This window comes from Homalodisca vitripennis, chromosome 1, assembly GCF_021130785.1.
Source record: "Homalodisca vitripennis isolate AUS2020 chromosome 1, UT_GWSS_2.1, whole genome shotgun sequence".
Lineage (NCBI taxonomy): Eukaryota > Metazoa > Arthropoda > Insecta > Hemiptera > Cicadellidae > Homalodisca > Homalodisca vitripennis.
The window spans coordinates 56,739,030-56,762,440 of NC_060207.1; the positions used below are offsets into that span (position 1 = coordinate 56,739,030).

The following is a 23,411-nucleotide window of genomic DNA, read 5'->3' on the forward strand; positions in this document are numbered from 1 at the left end:
ACTGACACATCGTTTATAGTTTATCCATGTCCTATACACCTGCGATCTCCCACATTCCACCTCACACATCGCAGGACTTCATGTGCCGAGTTTTGTCACGTGATCTAAAAACCCGTCAGGAACGATTTTGTCAACAACACACATAACAGAATTTATCGTTCCCTTTCAGGCTAATTCTGAACTGAACTTAACCCCGGTGTTTCAAGGCCAACATAGTCAATCCATGTTGTAGTGTGCAAAGACATTTAGGTTTCTCAAGCCAACCCTTAAGAACCGTTTCTTTAAGGGGGGTAGTACACCTTTCCGCTTGCATTTACAAATTTATTTCTTGTGCAACTACTGATATACCTACACATATGAAATTTTGTGGGTAAGTTAGATATATACTTTAGTTTATTTTAAAATTATTTTTAATAAAATATTTTATTCTATTACTGAGTTATAATTTTTTTTTGTTTTTTGTACGTAGCTTACTTATTAACATAATTGTAACGCTCAAATTAAGGTTTCACATATAAATTTGGTATCATTCTGTTTTTTTCGACCTAGGGCTATGGCATGAACTAAGGATATTGGTCTAATGTTAAAATAAATAATAAAAAGAATATAAAATACAAAATAAACATAATTTATTAAAAAAAAACATTTATTTACCTTAATAAATTGAGTTATATTGATTCATTTCTCGTAATCCTAGTTCATGCTATAGCTAATGATGTTATAAACATCCCCTGAAAATTTGGTAAGGATATCTTGAATACTTTTTGAGAAAGCATGTAAATAGTAGGCAAAAAAGTAACTTTCGGAAAACCACCGTTAAAGTTAAACTATTAAAAATGATGTTTTATCTTACATGAAAAAAAAACCCTGCTGCATATGTTACACCTTCTACTTCTTAAAATCCCATTTGCTGGTCTAGTCTCAATCTCCTTCTGGCTCTTCTGGCTTCCAAACTTTGATTTTCAACTTTATTTAGCAATGCGCGCACACGGATCTCATCAAAATTTTCTCAACAATTCTTCACAGAAAGTTCCCGGAGTCATGGATAAATGAGTAAGAACCTTTAACCTACATAAATGCCCTTCATTATAAATCAAAGATGCTTCATGTGCTGCAATATTTAAAACTGTTCTTCCAACAAAACCTTTTTTTAGGGCAGATGTTCCAAAGCACATTGTTGTATGACTCGTTAGCGTTTTTGGGTCTTTCCTTTTAAACATATTCTTAAAAGATCAGGCTTTGTCAGATCTACGAATATTGGTTTAATGGAATCCATTATAGGGTATGGTATTGTATTTTTATGTTTAAAAGTTGTTATTGAGTCATTAGATATAGCCTGCTGGTACTTACACCAAGATTCTGGGCCAGTCGGACAAAAATGGTGAAGTGGTTTCTCATCTGAACTGGCCTTGTGGTTCCATACTGCCCAAGCAGCCTTTCTCATTGATACCAAGTCATTGGGATTGGCTCTAATAGCATTACCAAAGTACACACCTAGTTGGTCAATCACAGAGTCTGTCAATCTATTTTCGATTACTTGACACTGAAAACGTAAATGTTGACACTAATTTTCACTCAAGTAATGTAAACAAACAATACATTGAACCAAAGCCATAGGCCAGTAAAATAGAAATAAGAAAACAAATCACAGATTGTAAAGCAAAACACTACCTACTATCAATGAATACTGTATGAAAACGAAATCTATAAACAAGAGGAGTGTACAAGATTTGGATTTTGTACAAAAAGCGTCATGTATTGATTTCGTTTTTTTGTCAAAATTCAGCTGAAAATCAAGATATCATTATAATTTTTTTTCTGTATTGATCAGAACAAACTAGTAAACAATTATAATGAAAAAAATAGATAATGAAATTTTTAACATTTAACGGTGTACTACCCCCCTTAAGTAATTAGTAAATATATTATTTTACTAAAATGTAAGGATCTTCACCCAAAATACAGGATGCGGCTGTTTTTCTGTAAAGACATGTAATACAATCAATAGCCTATCTCTGGTCCACTAAACAGTTGTCACAAATAACCGCACATCTAACCAAAATAATTGACGTCTCGTTCCAAATTGGAATTAAAATTGTTTTACTTGTTTCGCTCATTCCAACCATTACTGCTGTAACTATAGAAGTTTGACATGAGCTCTGCAAGCTGTCAACAGGTACAGCCAGGTACAGTGTCTTAGATTTTTACTTCAGGAACCAGGTTAGAATTCCGGGTCGTGCAGAGCACTTCGCGTACTAACTGATCCTAGCCTTAAGTTAATTATGACAATTGGTTCTGGGTTAGAGTTTAAGATTATTTACACCCACAAAATAGACAATAAAGATGAATAGTTCACAAACACTGCACTGCAGAAGGGTTTTAAAGACCTGCAGGATTTTTAGAGAGCTTTCAATATTCGATGAAAATAATAATTAGCTAATTAATATACTATCCTTCATAAACATATTATTTTAAAATTCGGATGATAAGACACCGTGAAAACACACAAGCAAAATATAGCAGAAATTCCATGTTAAAGTATTTTAGCGTACACAGTTCTTCCACATATTAATTTAAAACAATTGCTAAAATCAAGGTTAGAAAACGTTGGATTAAAAAAAATGTAATCAAGTAAACGGTATACACGGAATTGATATTTATTAGAAGAAATTAAAAAACATATATTTTTATAAAGCACTTATAGGAACTTGGATTACGAGCAATTTAATTTTGAGAGGAAAGCCCCAAATATAAAAATATTACAACTAATAGAATTTGTATCATTTGAATCTACAAATAACTATTTTAAATACGAATGTATAGTTTAACTTTAAAATGAAACATTTGGCGAGAAGGAATATTGGGATAGTTACACAAGATTTAATTAAATCATCAATCTCAATAACGTAGTACTATTTAAACATCTTCGGATTCAAGCCGATGTAAATTCTTCGTAAACTAAATAAATAAAAACTTATTTTACAAACAAATTTATTTTGATAAACCTAAACGAGATTTTCAGTGCTAACAACATTAGGTAGACTTTAAAAAATTCATGAATCACGACAATAATTTAAAAACAAGGAATTTAAAAACGTATTATTTGTATGTATCAAGCAAAAATATTACAATGTACTAATAAACATCTCAGATATATTTTTAGTATACGAGAATATTCTTTATACTAAAAATACGCATCTAAACCGTTATTTTTGTGATTTAAACTTATTATACTGTATAAAAGTGAACATATCGCCAATCCTCATCGGCGCCAACAACACAGCTACATAGAGCCGTTACCTTAATAAGAGATAACTTTGCGTTAGGCATTCTTAATCTCGTCAAAATTATATCTAGGAAAGATTATGTACATATGATTGAAAAATCCAACAACTTCCTGTGCTACAACTTCCCGTGCTGCAGCTTCCTGAGCTACAGCCTCTTGTGTTCACCTCCCTTTGCTGTATCTACCTGTGCTACAGCTTCCTGTGTTCGCCTCTCCGTGCTGTTTCTACTTATGCTACAGGTTCCTGTGCTACGGTTTTCTGTGCTACAGCCTCTTGTGCTTGCTACAGCAATACTTTTACTTGATTCTAATACGCCACTGAACGTTGAACTTTCAGACCAAAATGAGTGTGAAAGTTATTTAGTAGTGTTTCAGGCACTAGACAAATTTAAATGAAATTAAGTAAAGGTGAATTTTGAATGGATCTGTGGTGGAAGAATAAAAATCTTAGCGTCAATAAACTGAACATGGTTATTTTTTTATTTCACTTCTGTTCATCTTTTCGGCCTGTGCACAACTGATAAAAGATATCTTTAGCAGAATATTTGGAGAGTATCCATTCGACTGAATATTCTGCATATGTATATTTTGTCTCTAATAATTACTGCCTACTCTGATATCAATTACCCTGATTAATAATCGGGTTAGTCTTAAATCTGTACTCATTAACGCAACACATCGCTCATCTCTTAGAATAGGGTTGGATCAATCCGCTTACAAGAATATGTTAAGATTTTACAGGAATAGAACAGAAAACAAGACCCTCGAGTTTAAAATAATACGTAGGCTAATATAAATTTCTCTAAAGCAAAACAAAATGCTGATAAGAAAATTACAAGAAAGAAATGTTTTAAGACGAACAAGAGATTTTCATGTTACAACGATTAAGGTCACGAACACTAATTATCCTATTTTCTAAGTGTATCAATGGTTCCAAAAAAATGTTTAGGTTTAAGCGTAGCTCAGCGTTTCCAGGTAATGCGCAATCACCAATCTGTGTAGAGATAGATAACGACAACTTGAATACAACTGATAACAGAAACTAGTAGCCCACTGATAGCAGAGCACTCCTCTTTCTGATTTCGTCTAACTCGTACAATTTTAGGATGTCATTGAAGTGTAGAGATATTTATTATCTATTACACAGCTGCTACTGTCATGGGCAAAAACTGTCTTGAAATCACATTTTCTCGTGCTCAATATAAAAATTATCAGATAATGGAAAAATAATTAAGACAATCGTTAAGGTTTTGAAATGGGTTTTTTTAGACGAATTTTCTATTTTAAGGTCAAAGTTATGTAACTTTGTATAGAAAAACTAGAAAATATATCTCACTTAACGAGGAATGACAGGCATTCGAGGTAGTAAAGTTGCCAATGTCATGACAAAGCCCAAATAAAAACTGTTGAATACGAACATTTGATTGTTTACAGTAGGAGCATGAGTTATGGATTTGGACAGTGAGATATGTTTTATTGATTTATGAGTTAAAGGAATACAAATTTTAATTAAATAGAATTTAGGGAGATCACATATTTTTTATAAAATATTAGTTATAGAAGTAATATTTTATAAATAAAACAGCATTCTAGAGCGAATGGCTAGAGAGTCATCTTTCATATACATTACTTTCTGATTAAAAAGATACCAAAATTCTGCTTTAAATCCCTGTAACTCCAAATACCAAACAGTTTTTTCCACTTTTTCATTCTTTAAAAGAGTATCTTAAAGAGATGTGCCAAGGAGTGATCTACAAATAAAAAAATAACCAAAAACAAATTGTACCACTTTAAATATCGACGATTTTTTAGGACTGTGTATTCTGTAACAGTTGCGAGAGTTAATAATAAGGTGTGAAACTCGGAAGCAAGCAACCGAGGTCGTAACTATGTATCTGGTGCTAACAGGGCTACTGTCTCTAGAATAAAGGCCTACATGAGATACGTTAATAGGAAAGTAGGGAACAACATTAAGCTGATTGGAGGTATATTGAATCTGTCATATCGCGGCCTCGTAATCAACTAATGCTAATGTCTGTGAATATAAATCTACAAATTACAATTAACAATGAAGGAAAGAAACAATAAATTATGTTTATTTAACAAAAAAATTTTGTGTGCACATGATATTCATAGAACCACTGCCGATCAGTCTAGGATTGCTGACTTCAAAGTAAAGTTGCATATAACGGTTCAACAAATTCATTTTGCATGACGACATCGCATTATGTAACTCTTCTTTTTATGCTAAATCAATAGAACAGACTTTGAGAAGAGTATTTATTGAGGTCTCATTATATGTATCCAAATATGTACTTTTGTTTATTTCGATGAGACTCTGTATGTTTATTGTTGCAAAGATAGTGCACCAGCCACAAACAGTTTCTCTGAATAGATTATAAGATATCGGGTGTTACTTCATAAAATTTGTAAATAAGCCAGAACATCCACAACAAAGCCTTAAACAGGTGTATATGAAAAATATTTTGTCTGGAATATCTTGGGGTACTAACTGTTCTGTAACTCTTTGAGATAGAAGAAACTGTAATGTAAGCTAGGACATAGGGATGATGAAACCCATAAAGCCATTGAAATCTCAGGTTATCAGCAACAAAACTTGAAATCCTTTCATTTCTCATACTACTGGAGGGGAAACAAACTCTACTGTGAATCATGTTACAGAGGTGACGGGGCCCAAGTGCGAGAAGACTTACGAGATGTGCGAAGGTTGCGGACAGAAGATACACGACAGGTTCCTGATGCGAGTGGGTGACGCGAGTTGGCACGAACATTGTCTGGCCTGCAGCGTCTGTGGTGTACTCCTCAGCCACTCTTGCTACTGGAGAGGGAACAAAGTGTAATGTGAATCATGTTACAGAGGTGACGGGGCCCAAGTGCGAGAAGACTTACGAGATGTGCGAAGGTTGCGGACAGAAGATACACGACAGGTTCCTGATGCGAGTGGGTGACGCGAGTTGGCACGAACATTGTCTGGCCTGCAGCGTCTGTGGTGTAGGCTACTCCTCAGCCACTCTTGCTACTGGAGAGGGAACAAAGTGTAATGTGAATCATGTTACAGAGGTGACGGGGCCCAAGTGCGAGAAGACTTACGAGATGTGCGAAGGTTGCGGACAGAAGATACACGACAGGTTCCTGATGCGAGTGGGTGACGCGAGTTGGCACGAACATTGTCTGGCCTGCAGCGTCTGTGGTGTACTCCTCAGCCACTCTTGCTACTGGAGAGGGAACAAACTCTACTGTAAACCAGACTACGACAGGTAAATTTGTTCGTGCTATTCAAAATGTGTTTTCAATTTTGGTGTAACCACTTGAGTTGGCTACCGATAAAATACATTCTTTCTCGCAGAAATACTTGCTAAAATATCGTCTATCCATAACATAATTTATTATATTTAAAATTAGCAAAATATATGGAGAGGCCCATGACAAAGCGTTTTAGAACTCCGAACCACATTTTGGATAATCGGATGAGCTCGTGCGGTGTACTAACATGTGTATGGACTTTGAGGCTTTCTAGCCGCGATTCTCTTCAGCTACATACCGAATGTAAGGCGTAGACTCATTAACAATTCTACATTCTGAGGTGACTTAAACCCTCGGCTTTTGAGACAGCCAAAATGTAGATATTTATCAAAATCTGGAAATGTGCGCTCCATTTCTTCGGCAGATAATTCAGGTTGCTACTTGCGGAATCTCCCCATACATTGAACCGCCGTGTAAATTATTGTCGCCTTTCTCCTTCACGTCATAATTTTTTTTGTATATTCCTCTAACACTGTTTTTACCACTAATAAAACTACTTTACGTAACGTTCAGCTGGTAAAAAAACTCAATACTTTTGCAAAGTATTTAAAAAGTAGCTGCGATAAAAACTGATTATTTTGAACATTACGTGCAGGGCATACCTAACACGAATGTACATTTAAATTTAAATCTAAAAACACCTACTGGCGTAATGTGAAGGTGGGTTCTTCAAATAACACGAAATGTGTATCTGCAGGTGGGTGTTAAAACTCAGACGAAACCCTATCCAGTTAGCAGTCACACACAATGCAGGAATTTCTTTGAGAATTTAAAAGTCGTTTCTTATATCAGCACGAAGTAGGACGCGATGAAAAAGCGAATTAAAGAAGGGAACGGTGCGGAATGAGCGCTGTATATGTGAGGGAAAGGCGCGTCGGGCGTGCATAATGCGAGGTAGATTCAATAGCTCCCCGTCCCGTAGTCACATTGCATTTCTTGCCTCCCCAGGTAATGAAGACGCTGCCTTTTACATTACAAAAGATTACTATCCTCGATTTGAATAAGGGAAATTCTCTTTCTCGCGTCTCTTAGGGTATATTTTGCAAACCACTGCTCTAAATTTAAAAAATTCCAGCTTCCAATACCAAGAAAGTAACAAAATGTCGTAATCAAATTTCGATTTAATGGATTGAAATTGGGGAAAATCATTGATAGCGTATTATGTTCGATTTATTTTTAGTTGAATGCACATTTTTATTTATTTTTTTATCCGATCATATAATTTTAGGATACTTTTTTATTATACTTATTTTATCGTGTTAGCAAAAACTAGGTATTAATCAAACAGCTATTGCGACGTATTGGGCCTTAACGTAAACCATTTATTAGTTTAGATGATTATGACTGTCGTTTAATTAGTTGGTTGTCATCATAAAGTGTAATTTTGTCTTCAATTAATCAGAGTAGCCTAATTGTTTATTGTATGTTAAATAACAAATTACTTTATTCTGACTTCTGTTCACAACGGTACATTAAAATACAGCTAAAAGAAATTTATTAACTAATAAATACTATTTTTAAAATTGAAAATTATTTCGTGAGAATAAATTGCAAGATTACTTGTATTTCTCTATGACCCTCGTAGCTTAATAACAATAATTAATTGTAAAAACGTAAATAATAAATAATCGCGTTATTTAATTTATTGATTAAAACATCTGCCAGCTAAACCTTTCAAATTGATTGTATAAACATTGAGACAATCGAGGTACGTTGAGTAGCATCCCTTTCAGTGTAGTGGTACTCATCAACCGAGTGCTCATCAACCAGTAATTACAGACACATAGCTGAAGAAGAAGAAGAATTAACGATGACGTGACGTGATTAAAGATTAGTATATCTAACACTTGGATCATCGCCTCTTGTATCCAAACTTGAGTGTGGGGAGCTCCGGGATGATAGTTGAAGAAATAAGCGAGTAATAGACAATGAAACGAGTAAGAGGTAACCTATACTCATTGTGAGGGGCTACTTGTAAAACGTTAACAGCTTGAAAACTAATAACAGTGTTGTTCTAGAAAAATGAACACACAGTGTTTTAATATCAAGTCCAACACACAGAATATAAAATAAAACTCCTCTGTATTTTGTATTTCTGAAGACGGTAACTCCCGAAAAAAGTGCACAAACAAGTTTGATGAAACTTAACGCACTCTGTCTAAAGATGCTTGTGTAAGTTCCTAAGCACTTTAAATATTTCTAAGAAAGAGATTATTTAAATCATATTTTATAATGAAGAACGTATTTGTGGATAGTTCGAAGTGCGATATAATGTTCACGTAAGCAATTAAGAGCACAAAGTTCGTATTCGGAAATTGTCCTTGCCAGCTTCAGAATTAAGTAGCGATGGCATTAATTGTGAATATGTTCATACTTATTACGGCCCTGACACGGAAGGATTGTTTATGTTGCATAAGAAACTCAAAAAATACTTTATATTTGAACAATTTGTCTAAGAAAAACTATTTTTAAATCGTAGAAATATTTGTTTGTTACAACTTGTTAGTACATGTTGCGATCCAAAATAGCGAGTAATGCGTGCTACAGACACTAATAGGCATAACCCAAACACTTCCTGCAGAGGATTTCGAAACCGTTTTACAAAGAGAACAAGTATTCAATACTATCAGATTTGATGATCAATCAGCTGTTTACTCGTCTCACTCAAAAAAGGGACCTCAAACTTTGTTCTCAGCCAAGGACGCCCCACTGCGTGTTACTTTCAAATTCGATAAGGAATATGTTAGAGCTATCACATTGTAGATAGTTAGTGTATCAGTGGTCTGTGTAGAGGTTAAAAACAACCATTGCTTTAGAATTAGAATTCAATAAGACGAGATTAACAATTAATCTACAATTTGCTCGTCTCTGCGGTCGTACACCGGACAGTTTGCGGTGTGCTATCGGTGCGGTCAGGTTAGCCTACACTGCTGTTATCTGCGGCAATTGGTATCCCGTCGTTATTATCTACGATCAAGGACAATCCCAACTGCAACTCTGCACAAAGGCGTTGAACCCTCGAACAGGTTTGAAAATTGAGGCATGTTGTGGCGTCGTTTGTGGGTTTTTATAGATTGCTAAATAGATTAGTTAGATTCATACCTTTTTTAACCATTCGTTGTGGTATAAATAAAACACATTTAATGAAATTCGCTAAGTACCAAACCGTTGTTAAATCAAAAATTGCTATTAAAAACATAGTGTTTTTAAATATCACAATTTGTAGTGTTTGAGAATTTTAATATAAAACTCGTACACATAATTAGTACTTGGTATGTAATCATAACTTAGATTTAGATTCCAAATTTCTACAAAAGTAAACAATGGGTGTTATCTCAATTATTATAGATTCCCTCTTAAATTAATTTTCCCAAATAGCAGTCTTTTATGACGTTTCAATGAGAATGTTATAAATTAAAGTTCATTCCAACTGTCAAACACCGATGTATAGTAAACATATTATAAAACTAAACCTTCTTAAAATGTATGCACACTTAGACGGATAGTTTTGTGAAATCTTTTTTTACAAGAGTAGACCTAAAATCAATATTTTCAGTGAAAACTTAAGTTTGATTTTTTGTCATAAAATTTATTTTATACTATGTAGCAAATATATAAAAAGGTCATATCTTTGTCTTCAGTGGCAAGTTGGCGAACAGTGACCTATTACTAGATTTTATCTCGCGAAGTTACAGAGTTGTGCCGTACTTATTGTTTGTGCGTGAATCATCTAAAAAAAAACTAGCCCAAAATCTTTTATTACTACAATACCTACTACTGTTGAGGATACGTACAATATTGAACATACTATCGAATATATCAAAACAAATTCGTGTTCATTTTTATTAATTAGACCAATATTTTGGTGGAATTACAATATGCGCTACTCGATTTTTAAAACATGTTTTTTTATTTTACCAAATTTAAAACAAGGTTTCTTATCTTTGTATTGAACACTAAAATGAAAGTTACTAAGAAACGTTTCTGTCGATTTGTTAAAAGAACGGGCTTGAGCTTTACAACGGAAAGGCGCGACGAACGTTTCGACAACTGGAGAATCCATCATTGTCGAAGGTACATGCTCTCGGTGACTATCTATCCATGGACAGAGAGAAATACAGATGCGAGGACAGACATCAGCTGGGGAAGTGTTGGCTGTGGGGGAGGGGGGGGGCAGGAGAATAATAGCTACACTGGCGAGATATTGCCTGGGCCCTCCCTCTTCTGTAACTGCAGCTCTTCTCCGATATAGCGCACTGGAATATTCTCTGCTGATATATAATTTTTATGAACTCTCATCCCATCATAGCATTATTAATAAAAATATTTGTCTAATGTCTTATAACTCTACAGCTAATGCTTTCATGATATAAAAATGTATATTAACTACTGAGTTATGAGAAAATGTAGAATTAAGATCACATTGGCCTATTTCCAAAGATTACCAGTGGAATTTTGACAAACCACACTTCACCCAACGGTGTTAATGTCATGCGAGTGTAAATTATGTCTTCGCGACAGCGTTTGAATGTTTGCCGACGGCCGAGCGAGTAAGTTACATTGAGTTGTCGGGCTGGGCTATACAACAGCCTCTACTCAGAAAACTCCAGATACACACTCAATACGTAAGGCCACACATAGGATAATGCTGGCGTGCACTGTCAGGGCAGATGATAAGACAAACTGATTTGATGTTTTATTCTGATCAAGTATAAAGGAAATCTTAAAGTATCCTGGAATATGACATATTGCTGGTAAAGATATGACAACACATTGAATATAGCAACACAACCTCCAATTTGTGCAGACTATTAAGAATAATCATGTATACATGTGAAAAAGGATTCCCAAAAATGGTATTTTCGGTTATCATTCAAGTACACATAAATATTTATTATCTAGTCCACAAAACCTCTAAGGATAACCACTACACAGGTCCATTGATTATTCAAACATCACTAGCCATGTATATTGGCCATTGTAATAACCACTACACAAGGCTATTAGCCATTCCAATAAGAGCTATTGGCTATTCTGGTAACTGGTACGGTAACAAATAGTTTCAGTTTTCATTACCAATAGATGATGTTAATAACAATACCTATTGCCACTTAACACGTCTGTAAACAGTGCCTATAACTAACCACTGCTGTTATTGAATAATGGTACTGGCTGGCCATCCAATAACTCCTAAACCAGTCTATTAGCAGTGCATACAACTCTAGATAAGATATTGTCTATCCAGTAACTACTAAACAAGTCTATTCGAAGTCCCAATGCGACTGCAAGTAAACAACTAAACAAGTCTATTAGAAGTCTCTATAACTACTAGATAACAATATTGCTACTTCCATAACTACTAAACAAGGCATTTTGCAATCCTTACAACTACTAAAAAGACTAGTCGTAGCATTGTATCAGTCCCTATAACTACTATAAGGTTATTGGGCATCCCGATAACTAGTAGAAAAGTATATTGGCTGTATTGATATTTAAGTTAAAAAAACGGAAATATAAAAAAAACCACGCTATATTACAACAAAGTATTGTTCATAATCTAAATCATGCGAAGCAATATTAAGTATGATTTCCATATTAGACAACTCGTATACTCGTAATTGCAATAATAATACTGCAGGGAAGCTGTTGTGCGTACTGAAAACGTCTGTTCTCGCTGGTCTGCCCGGACGTTACATCAAGTTCTGGCGCTGCGGCGTTATGTGCACCATTGCTATACATATCTGTGTGGCGTAAAGCCTAAAACTAATTACAGGCGCTTTCACACAGGATTGTTGTTCGTAAATACTGTATACAGTACAATACAATTTTATGTAACCCACGTAAGAAAGTAGAGTACGGAAGTAATATTTATAATTCTAGAAGTATTTATAGGGATTATTTGCACATTTTCTTCCTTAATTACAATATTACTCCTTTGGATAAATCCTTGGTAACAGCTTAATTTAATAACGGTACTCCAACATTAAAATTATTTAATTTGAAACCATTTACCTTCTCAACTGACCAATAAATGAACTAAAATTTGTCATGTACAGACACATTAAAAAAGAACTAGGTAAAGTTACTCCTTTTTTAAAAATCAAAAGTTAATCCTAAATTTGAATGAGAATCCCATAATACATTTCATGTTTTGTTCAAGTTAAAATGTGTGAGTCTACATTGTAAATATCATAATTTTGAGTTCGATTTAGTGTGAATTTGTATCACTTGAAGCTGGATTCTACATTATTTAAAGGTTGAGTGCTGATACTCCAGATCAGTTCAATAATTATGGTGTTTCTGATAGCGTTTATGAGAACAGACAGACTAAAATATATAACAAATAACATTTCACAATTGCAATTGAGATAAGGGCAAAAAGGGTACTTACTAACTGAAATATTCATACCATAGAGTATTATTGAATTTTTATTTTGTTCTTGCGCTGTATACATACGTTTTAGAGTACCCTGTCTTTTTCTAGTATGAAATTAGAAAATAGTTCAAAATTAAATATGCTAACTGAAACGGTTTATTTTTTTCTATTGAATTGATTACACAGTAAAAGTAATGTTTGGGAGAGGGGAATCTGTTGCTTTAGCTACGAGGGAAACGATGACTTTCGGAGATCTCAGCTGTATTGGAAAGTAACCTATTACCATACGGAGTGACAAAAACAAATGTTTTTAACTTCTTTAGCAAACTTTAGTTGAAAATTTTAAATAAACAGCTATTTAGTGTGAGTTAAACTTGGGATATGTTTCACGAAATATCATTATTTTTTTTAATTCTATCATATTCCTTGAAACTTTTCCGATTTTTCTCTTCATAAAAACCTTCCTCGGACTTCAATCAGTATATTTTTTAATACCGGAATTAGTACAGCCACTCTGAAGATTAGCGGTTTATCAAGCCATTTATATTATTTTGTTGTGTCTAATTACTTCCAAGTCTTTTTCTCTTTCAGTTGCTGTTCTTAGTTGCAAGTAGTAATCATAAGATATTGTGTGACCTGGTTGTTGCTATAATATCTGAGATTGTCAGTGATTTGTAAAAATTCAAATGACAAAAAAGAATATTATTATTTAGTAATTTATTTTTATTATATAGAGTAAAGATTTTATTTTCAAATTGTGATTAAAATTGAATTACTGTATCCATATTGGTTTAACTTTGATAAATCAATTTCGTGTACATATAAATTATAAATAATATAAATAAACCATTATTAGTGTCGCATAGCAGCTAATGTTGCTTTTTATTATTATAAAAGGAACTGAAGTACAAACACGGTATTAATTATATTAATCTTGTTAATTGAATACACATTAATACACTAGCATCCACCCCCGACTTTTCAAGTGATTATCGAAATTGAAGGGCATAGCCTCTAAATTGAAAAATTATGATGTAATAGGATGGAGCCGTATGACAGTTTTCAAACAGAAATAGTCATATATCTGGCACTTATTGTTTCAGTGTTCGTGGTTAAGGAATTCAAAAGTTAGATAAAATTGTATTAGTCCTTATTTCAGTTTTTGCAAGTGTAGAACATGAATCTCCGATTTGAATTAATTAAATTTCTAATGCCACAAATGAGTTTGCCTGCTCTGATGCTCAGATCAAGAAAATGTATACTTATAAAAGTTATGGAAACCTTCTTTGGTCAAAAAGCTCCAATGTCCGGCCGCTAAAATTCACTTCTAGACTAAGGTATTTCCAGTGCCATAGTTGAGTGTGCCTTGTTTACCAATGGCAAGAAAATGTATGTACACATGTAGGACTGAGCATCCCTAAGTTTACTGCCTTTTTTATCATATGGTTTAAAAGTATGTATTACAATCATTTAATTTCATTTCTGGTGTATTGTATTTATGGATTAGAATTTGCAGATTATAATCGTTTATAAGGACTGCATGATAGAAGTCATGCTGTTTTTTAATTGTAATCTGGGAAAGAATGGCTTGTTAAAGCATGTTTGTGTCCATTCCCCTTATTCCCCTAAGGCACGTTGAGAATGTTTTCCACAATATCAGGGAAACTAACAAGTTTAGTACCTTGTGTGGAACATTCACAGCTTTGTTCATTATAATGGATTTTATAACAGCAATTCCAAAGTAATCCTACAAAATGAATAGTTTAATTTTGTCATTTGTGCAATCCGTAGTAAGAAGTATATAGTATCCACGTCAATGTAATGCAAGTGTTTAATATTTTCTCAAATTTAAATGTAACAAAATATTTCATATCTGGTGAATTTCAGCTGAAAGTGGCAACAGCTGTTTACTGTCAGTTCAGTTTAGATTATGTTTCGTAAGTATTATCATCATTTTTCCCAATTCTAAAATATTCCAGTAAACCTTTCCAATTTTTCTCTTCTCCAAAAACTTCCTCAGACTTCAACAAATATTAAGGAAAAGAATTAGCCCAATCGGTCAAGCCATCAAATTTTATTTTTATTTATAAGATAATATTACAGTAATAATAGTGCTTCTTGGTAAACACTGTTTTTTGTGTAATTATTGTTTTCATTGTTAATATTTCTTTGTGAGCTTCACTTTTCTATTAACATCTTTATCTTGAGGCATTCTTGCTCAACTGATAGCTATATATGACTGATTAATGGATTTCCAAATAGATACAACTTAGTTCAAAAGTTTGACCTTGAGATTTATTTATAATTAATGCAAAGGTTAGTCATTAAATAAAATGGGATCTGACTGAAGATAAGGGGTATTTTTGTCTGTTGTTGTGAATTTTATTCATGGAAGAAATACTGGTTGGTCTTTGTTTCTGCCAGTATTTGATTCCAGGTATAGTGAATGTACAAACATAGCTTTCACAATAATTAGTGTTGCTCCATTATTTACCAGCCTAACAGACAAATTCATATTTCTTATTAACATAACTATTGCTTCAATTTTTATTTCCACATTGTGTGGTGGTATTACAGACAGAGTTATTGAGTTTAAATATTCCACTGGCATGTTTAACTTTTCCATTTCATCATAAGAAACTCATATTATGAAGTCTATGCACAAGTAAGACTTCTACTCCAGGAATCATGTTGTGAACTTGAGTGTTAAGTTTTTCACAGTCCTGGTTGAGTGAGCAAATAATTACCAAACAGAATACTAAAATTAATTTAAAAAATTAATGTAGAGTTAATAACATAATAAAAAATAATATAGACAACATTTACATCAGCTCTTGTTCACACTAGCTGGTATATTTAAAACAGATTAGTGATACAAAGTTTACCTTGAACATGTGACTAAAATTCACACCAATGCACAATGTCCATTACAATGAACATTCCTTTACCTCCGAAGGCCAGTGGGGCGAAGCCAGGTAATTGCTGTCATAACTGGCATTTTTCCCACTATCCTTGGCACTCAAGCCTTAAAATGAATCTCATAAACTTATCTTCTTTTTTTCACAGCTTGAGAAATCTCCTGGGGACAGATTTGCTTACAGAATTAAATATACAGATGACTTAGTAAATAAATTATGATACATTTTTTTTTATTTTAAGCCTTACTCTAAATCCTGACACTGCTTCTTCCTCAAGAAATCACAACATCATGTATCCCTATTGGTAACACAGTGCTTTGAACTTGTTCAGCATAACGTCACCATAAGTGTACAATGTAATGTAGGAATGAACAGACTGATATATTCCTAGTTTGTAGATTGTTTGGCGTGAAGTTCTTAGGGTGAGGGAACCACCTGTGCCTCACGAGATGGTGGTGAGAGCCCATGCTCTGGTGTACCACCTGCCCTGCTCTGCTTCATATATGTAATCTGATGTGTTTGTAGACTGTTTGGCGTGAAGTGTTCACGGTGTGGGGACCGCCTGCTGCCTCACGAGATGGTGATGAGAGCCCAAGCCCTGGTGTACCACCTGCCCTGCTTTATATGTGTAATCTGCTGCCAGCCACTACAGAAGGGAGAACAGTTCGTGCTCCGTGGTCGTCAGCTCTTCTGTCGGCAAGACTTCGAGAAAGAGATGTTTCTGATGCAGCAGTCTAGCCCCACAGGTAGGCTTACCATAAAACTTATGTGTTACCTAAAGAGTTTGGAGTTGTGAAATATTACGTAGATCTTGTCAAGAATTTTAATAAGAACTTAAATTTTAATCAAACTGCATTCTAATCCCTAACCTGAACAGGTTTAATTAAAACTGGATAAAAATTTGATTCAAAATGTTAACATTTTAATTTAACCTAATGTTTAATTTTAATTTAAATCCATGATCAATATTCCCAATTTACTCACTGTATTCACAAGTCAAACGTAACTTGGAATCTTCCCAACTCTTAAGAGTAATACCACAGAGCATATTTGTTATCTATCAGGTTTTAAGTTTCTCTATTGCTGGCAGTCAAAAACATGGCATTAGTTGAATTGTCTCATTCTTCCTAGAAATAAGATATTTGAGCAACAAATATAAATGATTAGCTCATTTTGCATACTTTTTCAATTTTTTCTGCAAATATTTTGCAACTATAAAAAGTTACTGTATTGTAAAAATAATTTAAACAGAATCAATCTTTCCACCTCACTGGCTCATAATTATTATAAAGTTCTAGTTGCACTATTTTTATAAGTATACCCTTAATCTTTTATCTTATATTTTATCCTCTTTTTTTCAAACATCACTGACCACAGTGATACACACTGAAAAATCACAGAATTTCCTAAACGAATCTTAATTTCATTAAGAGACAACATAAATGTATGGTTAAACTTGTGAAAGAATAGTCTCCAGATTCATATGTAATGTACAATAACTTGTACACTGTTGATAGATGACATGATGCTGGATGAGAACAGCCGACCTCGGGATGGCAGGAGAGGACCGAAGAGGCCAAGAACCATCCTCACATCGGCTCAGCGCAGACAGTTCAAGGCTTCTTTTGAAGTTAGCCCGAAACCATGCAGAAAGGTTTGTTTGACTTACAATAAACAGTAATAGTGGACATGACTTGATTCGACTCCAGATTGCAATAAAATTTTTCATATGCCAATATTCTAAATAAATAAATAATCTTTATTTTGCCAAAAAACAAGTACAAAACAGTACATTTTCATATACAAGTACACAACACAGTTTTTACAATACCATGAGTTCAAAATATAACAATAAAAAGGTAGAATAAATTAACACAATAACAATATAAATAAATATAAGGCAAAATAAATAGGAATCCCCTAGGCAAAGCCTGAGCTGGGATCTCCATCACTTGTTTTAAACAAAAAGAATGAAACGGCTAGCAGCGAAACGTAACACATAGTTTAAAAATTATGTATGAAAAAGAGATTGATTAAAAAACACACTGTGCCATTGAATGGAAATTATTTCTTTGTAACTTCAATGGTAAAAATCTCCTTCACCAACATACCAAGTAATTATATTTACAATTCAAAGAAATAAAAAGACACTAAAGAGATAGTGACAAATACCAGTAAGCAAACAAATAGATGCACCAAAAACACATAGGAAATCCAGGCAAGAAGTAAGTGCAAGCGATTCAAAATGTTCTTTGTATGAAATAGTTAGTTCACATCTTAAAGAAACTACCAGTACCAGTTAAGTATGAGATACACTAATAACAAGAAATATACTCATGTAACAAGATTGTTTAATATAAGTTTAATTTAAAATTCAATGCAAACAAATAATTAATTAAATTAGTATAATTCAATAAAAGAGGAGGTGAGTAAACTCCATGAATCACCCATATATTAACAAATTTGCAGGAATTAAGTAGAATAAGATAACAGGACTAATAAAAAGTATGAAAGAAATATCTAGTATCACTATTATTGGGCTTACATGGACTAAACTGACCCAGTTCCTTATCAGCCATGGTGATTTCTTAGCCTACCTACTCAACATGGACAAGTAGTTCGAGAGATTGAAAGTGCCTTTTACTTGAGAACACCAATCATACCTTCTCTTCTGTAGAAGGTAAAAAGGTGAAGATAGTTTAAGATGTCCATCCGCTAACTCTAAATGTAGCCAATCTTAATTATCCAATAAGCATTTCTCATCAGTAGACCTGAATCAGTGACTCTCTTTATGTACTAGTTTATTCATGATAATAAAACATAGTTTTCCACAGTGTTAATTTCTTTGAATAAAACTAGATGGTGAACACTGTGTTGGTAAGTATACTCTTTTACAGATCAGAAACGCGTTTAAGCTTTGTTCATGTTTAATCCCCTTTGGATAGCTATGAATATAATTAACTCGCTGAAGGATCATAAAGCTGCCAGTTGAGTGTAGTATTCTGCTTTAATTTATTATGATCTTTCTCACTACTTTCTTCAGTTAAGTTTTATCACAGTGACAAACTGTGATCATGATAAAATTCGGAAAGGAGACATTGGTAACTCTTTGTTTAGTTTCAGCCACTGAACAATTATGAACTGGTATGCTGTTTGCACAAAGAACAGAAAAACCAGTTGAAGTGTCTGTAGATGATAATAAAGTTTTTAGAATCAGGAGTACAAGTTTTCTAGTTTTATTCTCTATCAGGAGTGTACTCTTTAGTTAGTAAACTCTTCTCTTTTTCTCTTTTAGAATGCTCTTAAATACTTCTATGGGCAATGAATTCCACTTATAAGAGTTGTCACAAAATAATCTAAAGTTGTTCAGTTTTAGTTTATGAATTCTTCAACCAATAGTACTTCTGGCAAGTGAATGTCATCGATGGTCTGCTTACCCATACGCCAATAGTTTATTGTATTTATAGTATTACTTTAGTAATACTGAAGTTGTATCAGTTTGACTTATTGATATTAACCATTAATTATGACAGGTGAGGGAAGCACTGGCGAAGGAGACAGGTCTGAGCGTGCGAGTGGTGCAGGTCTGGTTCCAGAACCAGAGAGCCAAAATGAAGAAGATTCAGAGGAAGGCAAAACAGGATCTGGACAAGTCACCAACTGACAAGGATGACAAGAGAGACAAAACCATCAAACAGGAGCCCTTGTCAGGAGACCACAGTGAGTACTCTACTAAGCATCAAAGTCTTCAAGTTAACATATTCATTACAGGTCAGATTTGTTAAGACCTAGGTTTGAGGAGATCACAGTGAGTACTCTACTAAGCATCAAAGTCTTCAAGTTAACATATTCATTACAGGTCAGATTTGTTAAGACCTAGGTTTGAGGAGATCACAGTGAGTACTCTACTAAGCATCAAAGTCTTCAAGTTAACATATTCATTACAGGTCAGATTTGTTAAGACCTAGGTTTGAGGAGATCACAGTGAGTACTCTACTAAGCATCAAAGTCTTCAAGTTAACATATTCATTACAGGTCAGATTTGTTAAGACCTAGGTTTGAGGAGATCACAGTGAGTACTCTACTAAGCATCAAAGTCTTCAAGTTAACATATTCATTACAGGTCAGATTTGTTAAGACCTAGGTTTGAGGAGATCACAGTGAGTACTCTACTAAGCATCAAAGTCTTCAAGTTAACATATTCATTACAGGTCAGATTTGTTAAGACCTAGGTTTGAGGAGATCACAGTGAGTACTCTACTAAGCATCAAAGTCTTCAAGTTAACATATTCATTACAGGTCAGATTTGTTAAGACCTAGGTTTGAGGAGACCACAGTGAGTACTCTACTAAGCATCAAAGTCTTCAAGTTAACATATTCATTACAGGTCAGATTTGTTAAGACCTAGGTTTGAGGAGATCACAGTGAGTACTCTACTAAGCATCAAAGTCTTCAAGTTAACATATTCATTACAGGTCAGATTTGTTAAGACCTAGGTTTGAGGAGATCACAGTGAGTACTCTACTTAGCATCAAAGTCTTCAAGTTAACATATTCATTACAGGTCAGATTTGTTAAGACCTAGGTTTGAGGAGATCACAGTGAGTACTCTACTAAGCATCAAAGTCTTCAAGTTAACATATTCATTACAGGTCAGATTTGTTAAGACCTAGGTTTGAGGAGATCACAGTGAGTACTCTACTAAGCATCAAAGTCTTCAAGTTAACATATTCATTACAGGTCAGATTTGTTAAGACCTAGGTTTGAGGAGATCACAGTGAGTACTCTACTAAGCATCAAAGTCTTCAAGTTAACATATTCATTACAGGTCAGATTTGTTAAGACCTAGGTTTGAGGAGATCACAGTGAGTACTCTACTTAGCATCAAAGTCTTCAAGTTAACATATTCATTACAGGTCAGATTTGGTTAAGACCTAGGTTTGAGGAGATCACAGTGAGTACTCTACTTAGCATCAAAGTCTTCAAGTTAACATATTCATTACAGGTCAGATTTGTTAAGACCTAGGTTTGAGGAGATCACAGTGAGTACTCTACTTAGCGTCAAAGTCTTCAAGTTAACATATTCATTACAGGTCAGATTTGTTAAGACCTAGGTTTGAGGAGATCACAGTGAGTACTCTACTAAGCATCAAAGTCTTCAAGTTAACATATTCATTACAGGTCAGATTTGTTAACACCTAGGTTTGAGGAGATCACAGTGAGTACTCTACTTAGCGTCAAAGTCTTCAAGTTAACACATTACAGTCAGATTTGTTTCTGAGGAGATCACAGTGAGTACTCTACTTAGCATCAAAGTCTTCAAGTTAGCACATTTATTAGAATTCAAATTTGTTAAGACCCAAGTATGAGAATTTTTTAAATGTACCTCGAAATTGACAAAACTAGAGACAAAGTGTTAAATTAAGTATTTTTTATCAGACTATATTCCAGTATTAATGTTTTGGTATGTTATCTTAACCTTTTATAAATTCACCAAAAGAAATTCCTTAACGAAGTTGAAGAGTAGATTTACCAATATGAGAGAATATTAAACCTGCACTTTTCTACATGATTCATTATGACATATGATTTAATTTTAGCATTTTAAAAATAATTATCTCTTAATTTGTAAACTTCTAAAATAAAAATCATAAAAGCATTGAGCAGAGAGTTTTCTGATTTTCGTATGATCTAGTCTGAATCTACTACTAGTATTGCAGACTCTTGGTCATTCAGAGTAAAAACACTCTCAAGTCAAGCCAATAGAAATATTTAGACTGTTTCTAAAAACATTAATTAACAGACACTTGTTTCAGTTTCTATCTTCTAACTTAAAAACTGTCTACAAATGCTGTGTGTTTTTGTAGGTATTGACTTTTTTTTATTTAATTACTCTGAAGATCTTCAGAGGCTTAAACAATAATCTTAGTAGTACCAAGGATAATCTTTTAAAAAATCTTTAAATTCCTCATAATTACAAATTTCATGAAAATACTCAACAATTAATGTGCACATCAACATCAACACTCTCTATATTTTTCTCTTTGTTAATTTAAAGCATTTAATTACTTAAACTACTCATGTTACAATTTACATGGGGATAGACAATAACATTATTTAATTATATTCCAGATCATTACCTAAGTATAAACGGACTCAGCATGCATGACTCTTCTGATGCAACTTACGCAACATCTAGTCAGCCTCTGAACCCAAATAACCCCTACTCTCCTGATGGTAAGTTGGCATCACTGTAAATAATAGTAGTTATACAAAACTTAACTTAAACTTGCATTCATTAAAACATCAGATATGTTTCACACACACATATCTAAAATAAACACTAAATTATATATTAATCACAAAACATCACAATTCTTAAATAATTTTGTCTTTATACTTTGTAATGAAAATTTTTTTGAAATAGACAATAAATTAGTCTTAAACAGTATCATTTTGCTTTTTATTGAAACTTACAAATCCTATCTTTTAAGAATACTTTACAAGATTTTAAGCAAACTGTGACCCCTTTCTATACAAAATTATACATGTTGTCTTTGCTTTTTTCAAACATTTATGCGTTCACTTTCCTTATATTTATTACAATACAATCTAAATGTGTTAGTTTTAACTAAAATTTATTTTTAAGACAAGTTAAAAGGGTAACAAACATGTGATCTATATTATGAAAATACTAATAGCGACAGATGCTATTTTGTACATCTGGCATATGTTTTACGATCCACTTGTTTGCCATTTGTGGTAAAAGCACTGCAAATTCCATTTATTACACGCTTATAAAGATAGCTCTGAAAAGGACACAATGCATGAGAGTGTTTTTGTTATCAATATAGTTATTTCCTACAAGTTACCAAAACAATTTAAGATATTTAATTACAATCCATATTAAACATAATAATAACTTCATTGAAATAAGAACGACGCAGTTGAGTATTAATTACATTTACAATGCAAAGTTAATGATATCATTGTTAGTAAATACTAAATACCTATACATTAACAGTGTTTTTAACAGTATTACTGTTATTGCTGCCTCAAATTGTTAGTATTAATAATATTATTACTAACCTTATTCAGCAAGTCAACACCTTCCTTATGGGAGTGGAGGTTTAAAAACAGTTTAATTGAATAAATATAATACCAAACTAGTGGTGTATATAAAAAATTATTTTGGGGAGGCTGACACACTGGGTGGATTAGGAAATATATAATACCAACCAAAATTTCTCAGGATATTCTCAGGCTCAGGAATCTTCACCCTGGAAATTATTGAGCTTTAAGAGCTTATAAGTGTGTTCTAGCTTGAAACAAACTATTGAGTGAAATTTTAATGTTGCGTTTTAAAATTTCGAGGGCAGCTTGAGCCCCCCGTAGACCTCCCCCATTATATACGCCTGTGTATCAAACTAGGACTGGCACTAAGCGTCTTTAAGATCATAACATGTCTTGGTTGGCAGACTAATGACAGAGAGATAGACAGACTTTAT

General features: G+C 33.5%; 1 protein-coding gene across 1 annotated transcript in view; it reads left to right on the forward strand.

The window, feature by feature from the left end:
• LOC124362106 (LIM homeobox transcription factor 1-beta) overlaps positions 1 to 23,411 on the forward strand; it is a 52,218-nt gene that overhangs the window by 23,143 nt on the left and 5,664 nt on the right. The window contains exons 3-8 of the mRNA XM_046816334.1: positions 5,969 to 6,064; positions 6,165 to 6,564; positions 16,430 to 16,650; positions 17,422 to 17,558; positions 19,438 to 19,624; positions 22,036 to 22,140. Of these exons, the coding sequence (XP_046672290.1) occupies positions 5,969 to 6,064; positions 6,165 to 6,564; positions 16,430 to 16,650; positions 17,422 to 17,558; positions 19,438 to 19,624; positions 22,036 to 22,140 (1,146 nt within the window). The remainder of the gene's footprint in view (positions 1 to 5,968; positions 6,065 to 6,164; positions 6,565 to 16,429; positions 16,651 to 17,421; positions 17,559 to 19,437; positions 19,625 to 22,035; positions 22,141 to 23,411) is intronic.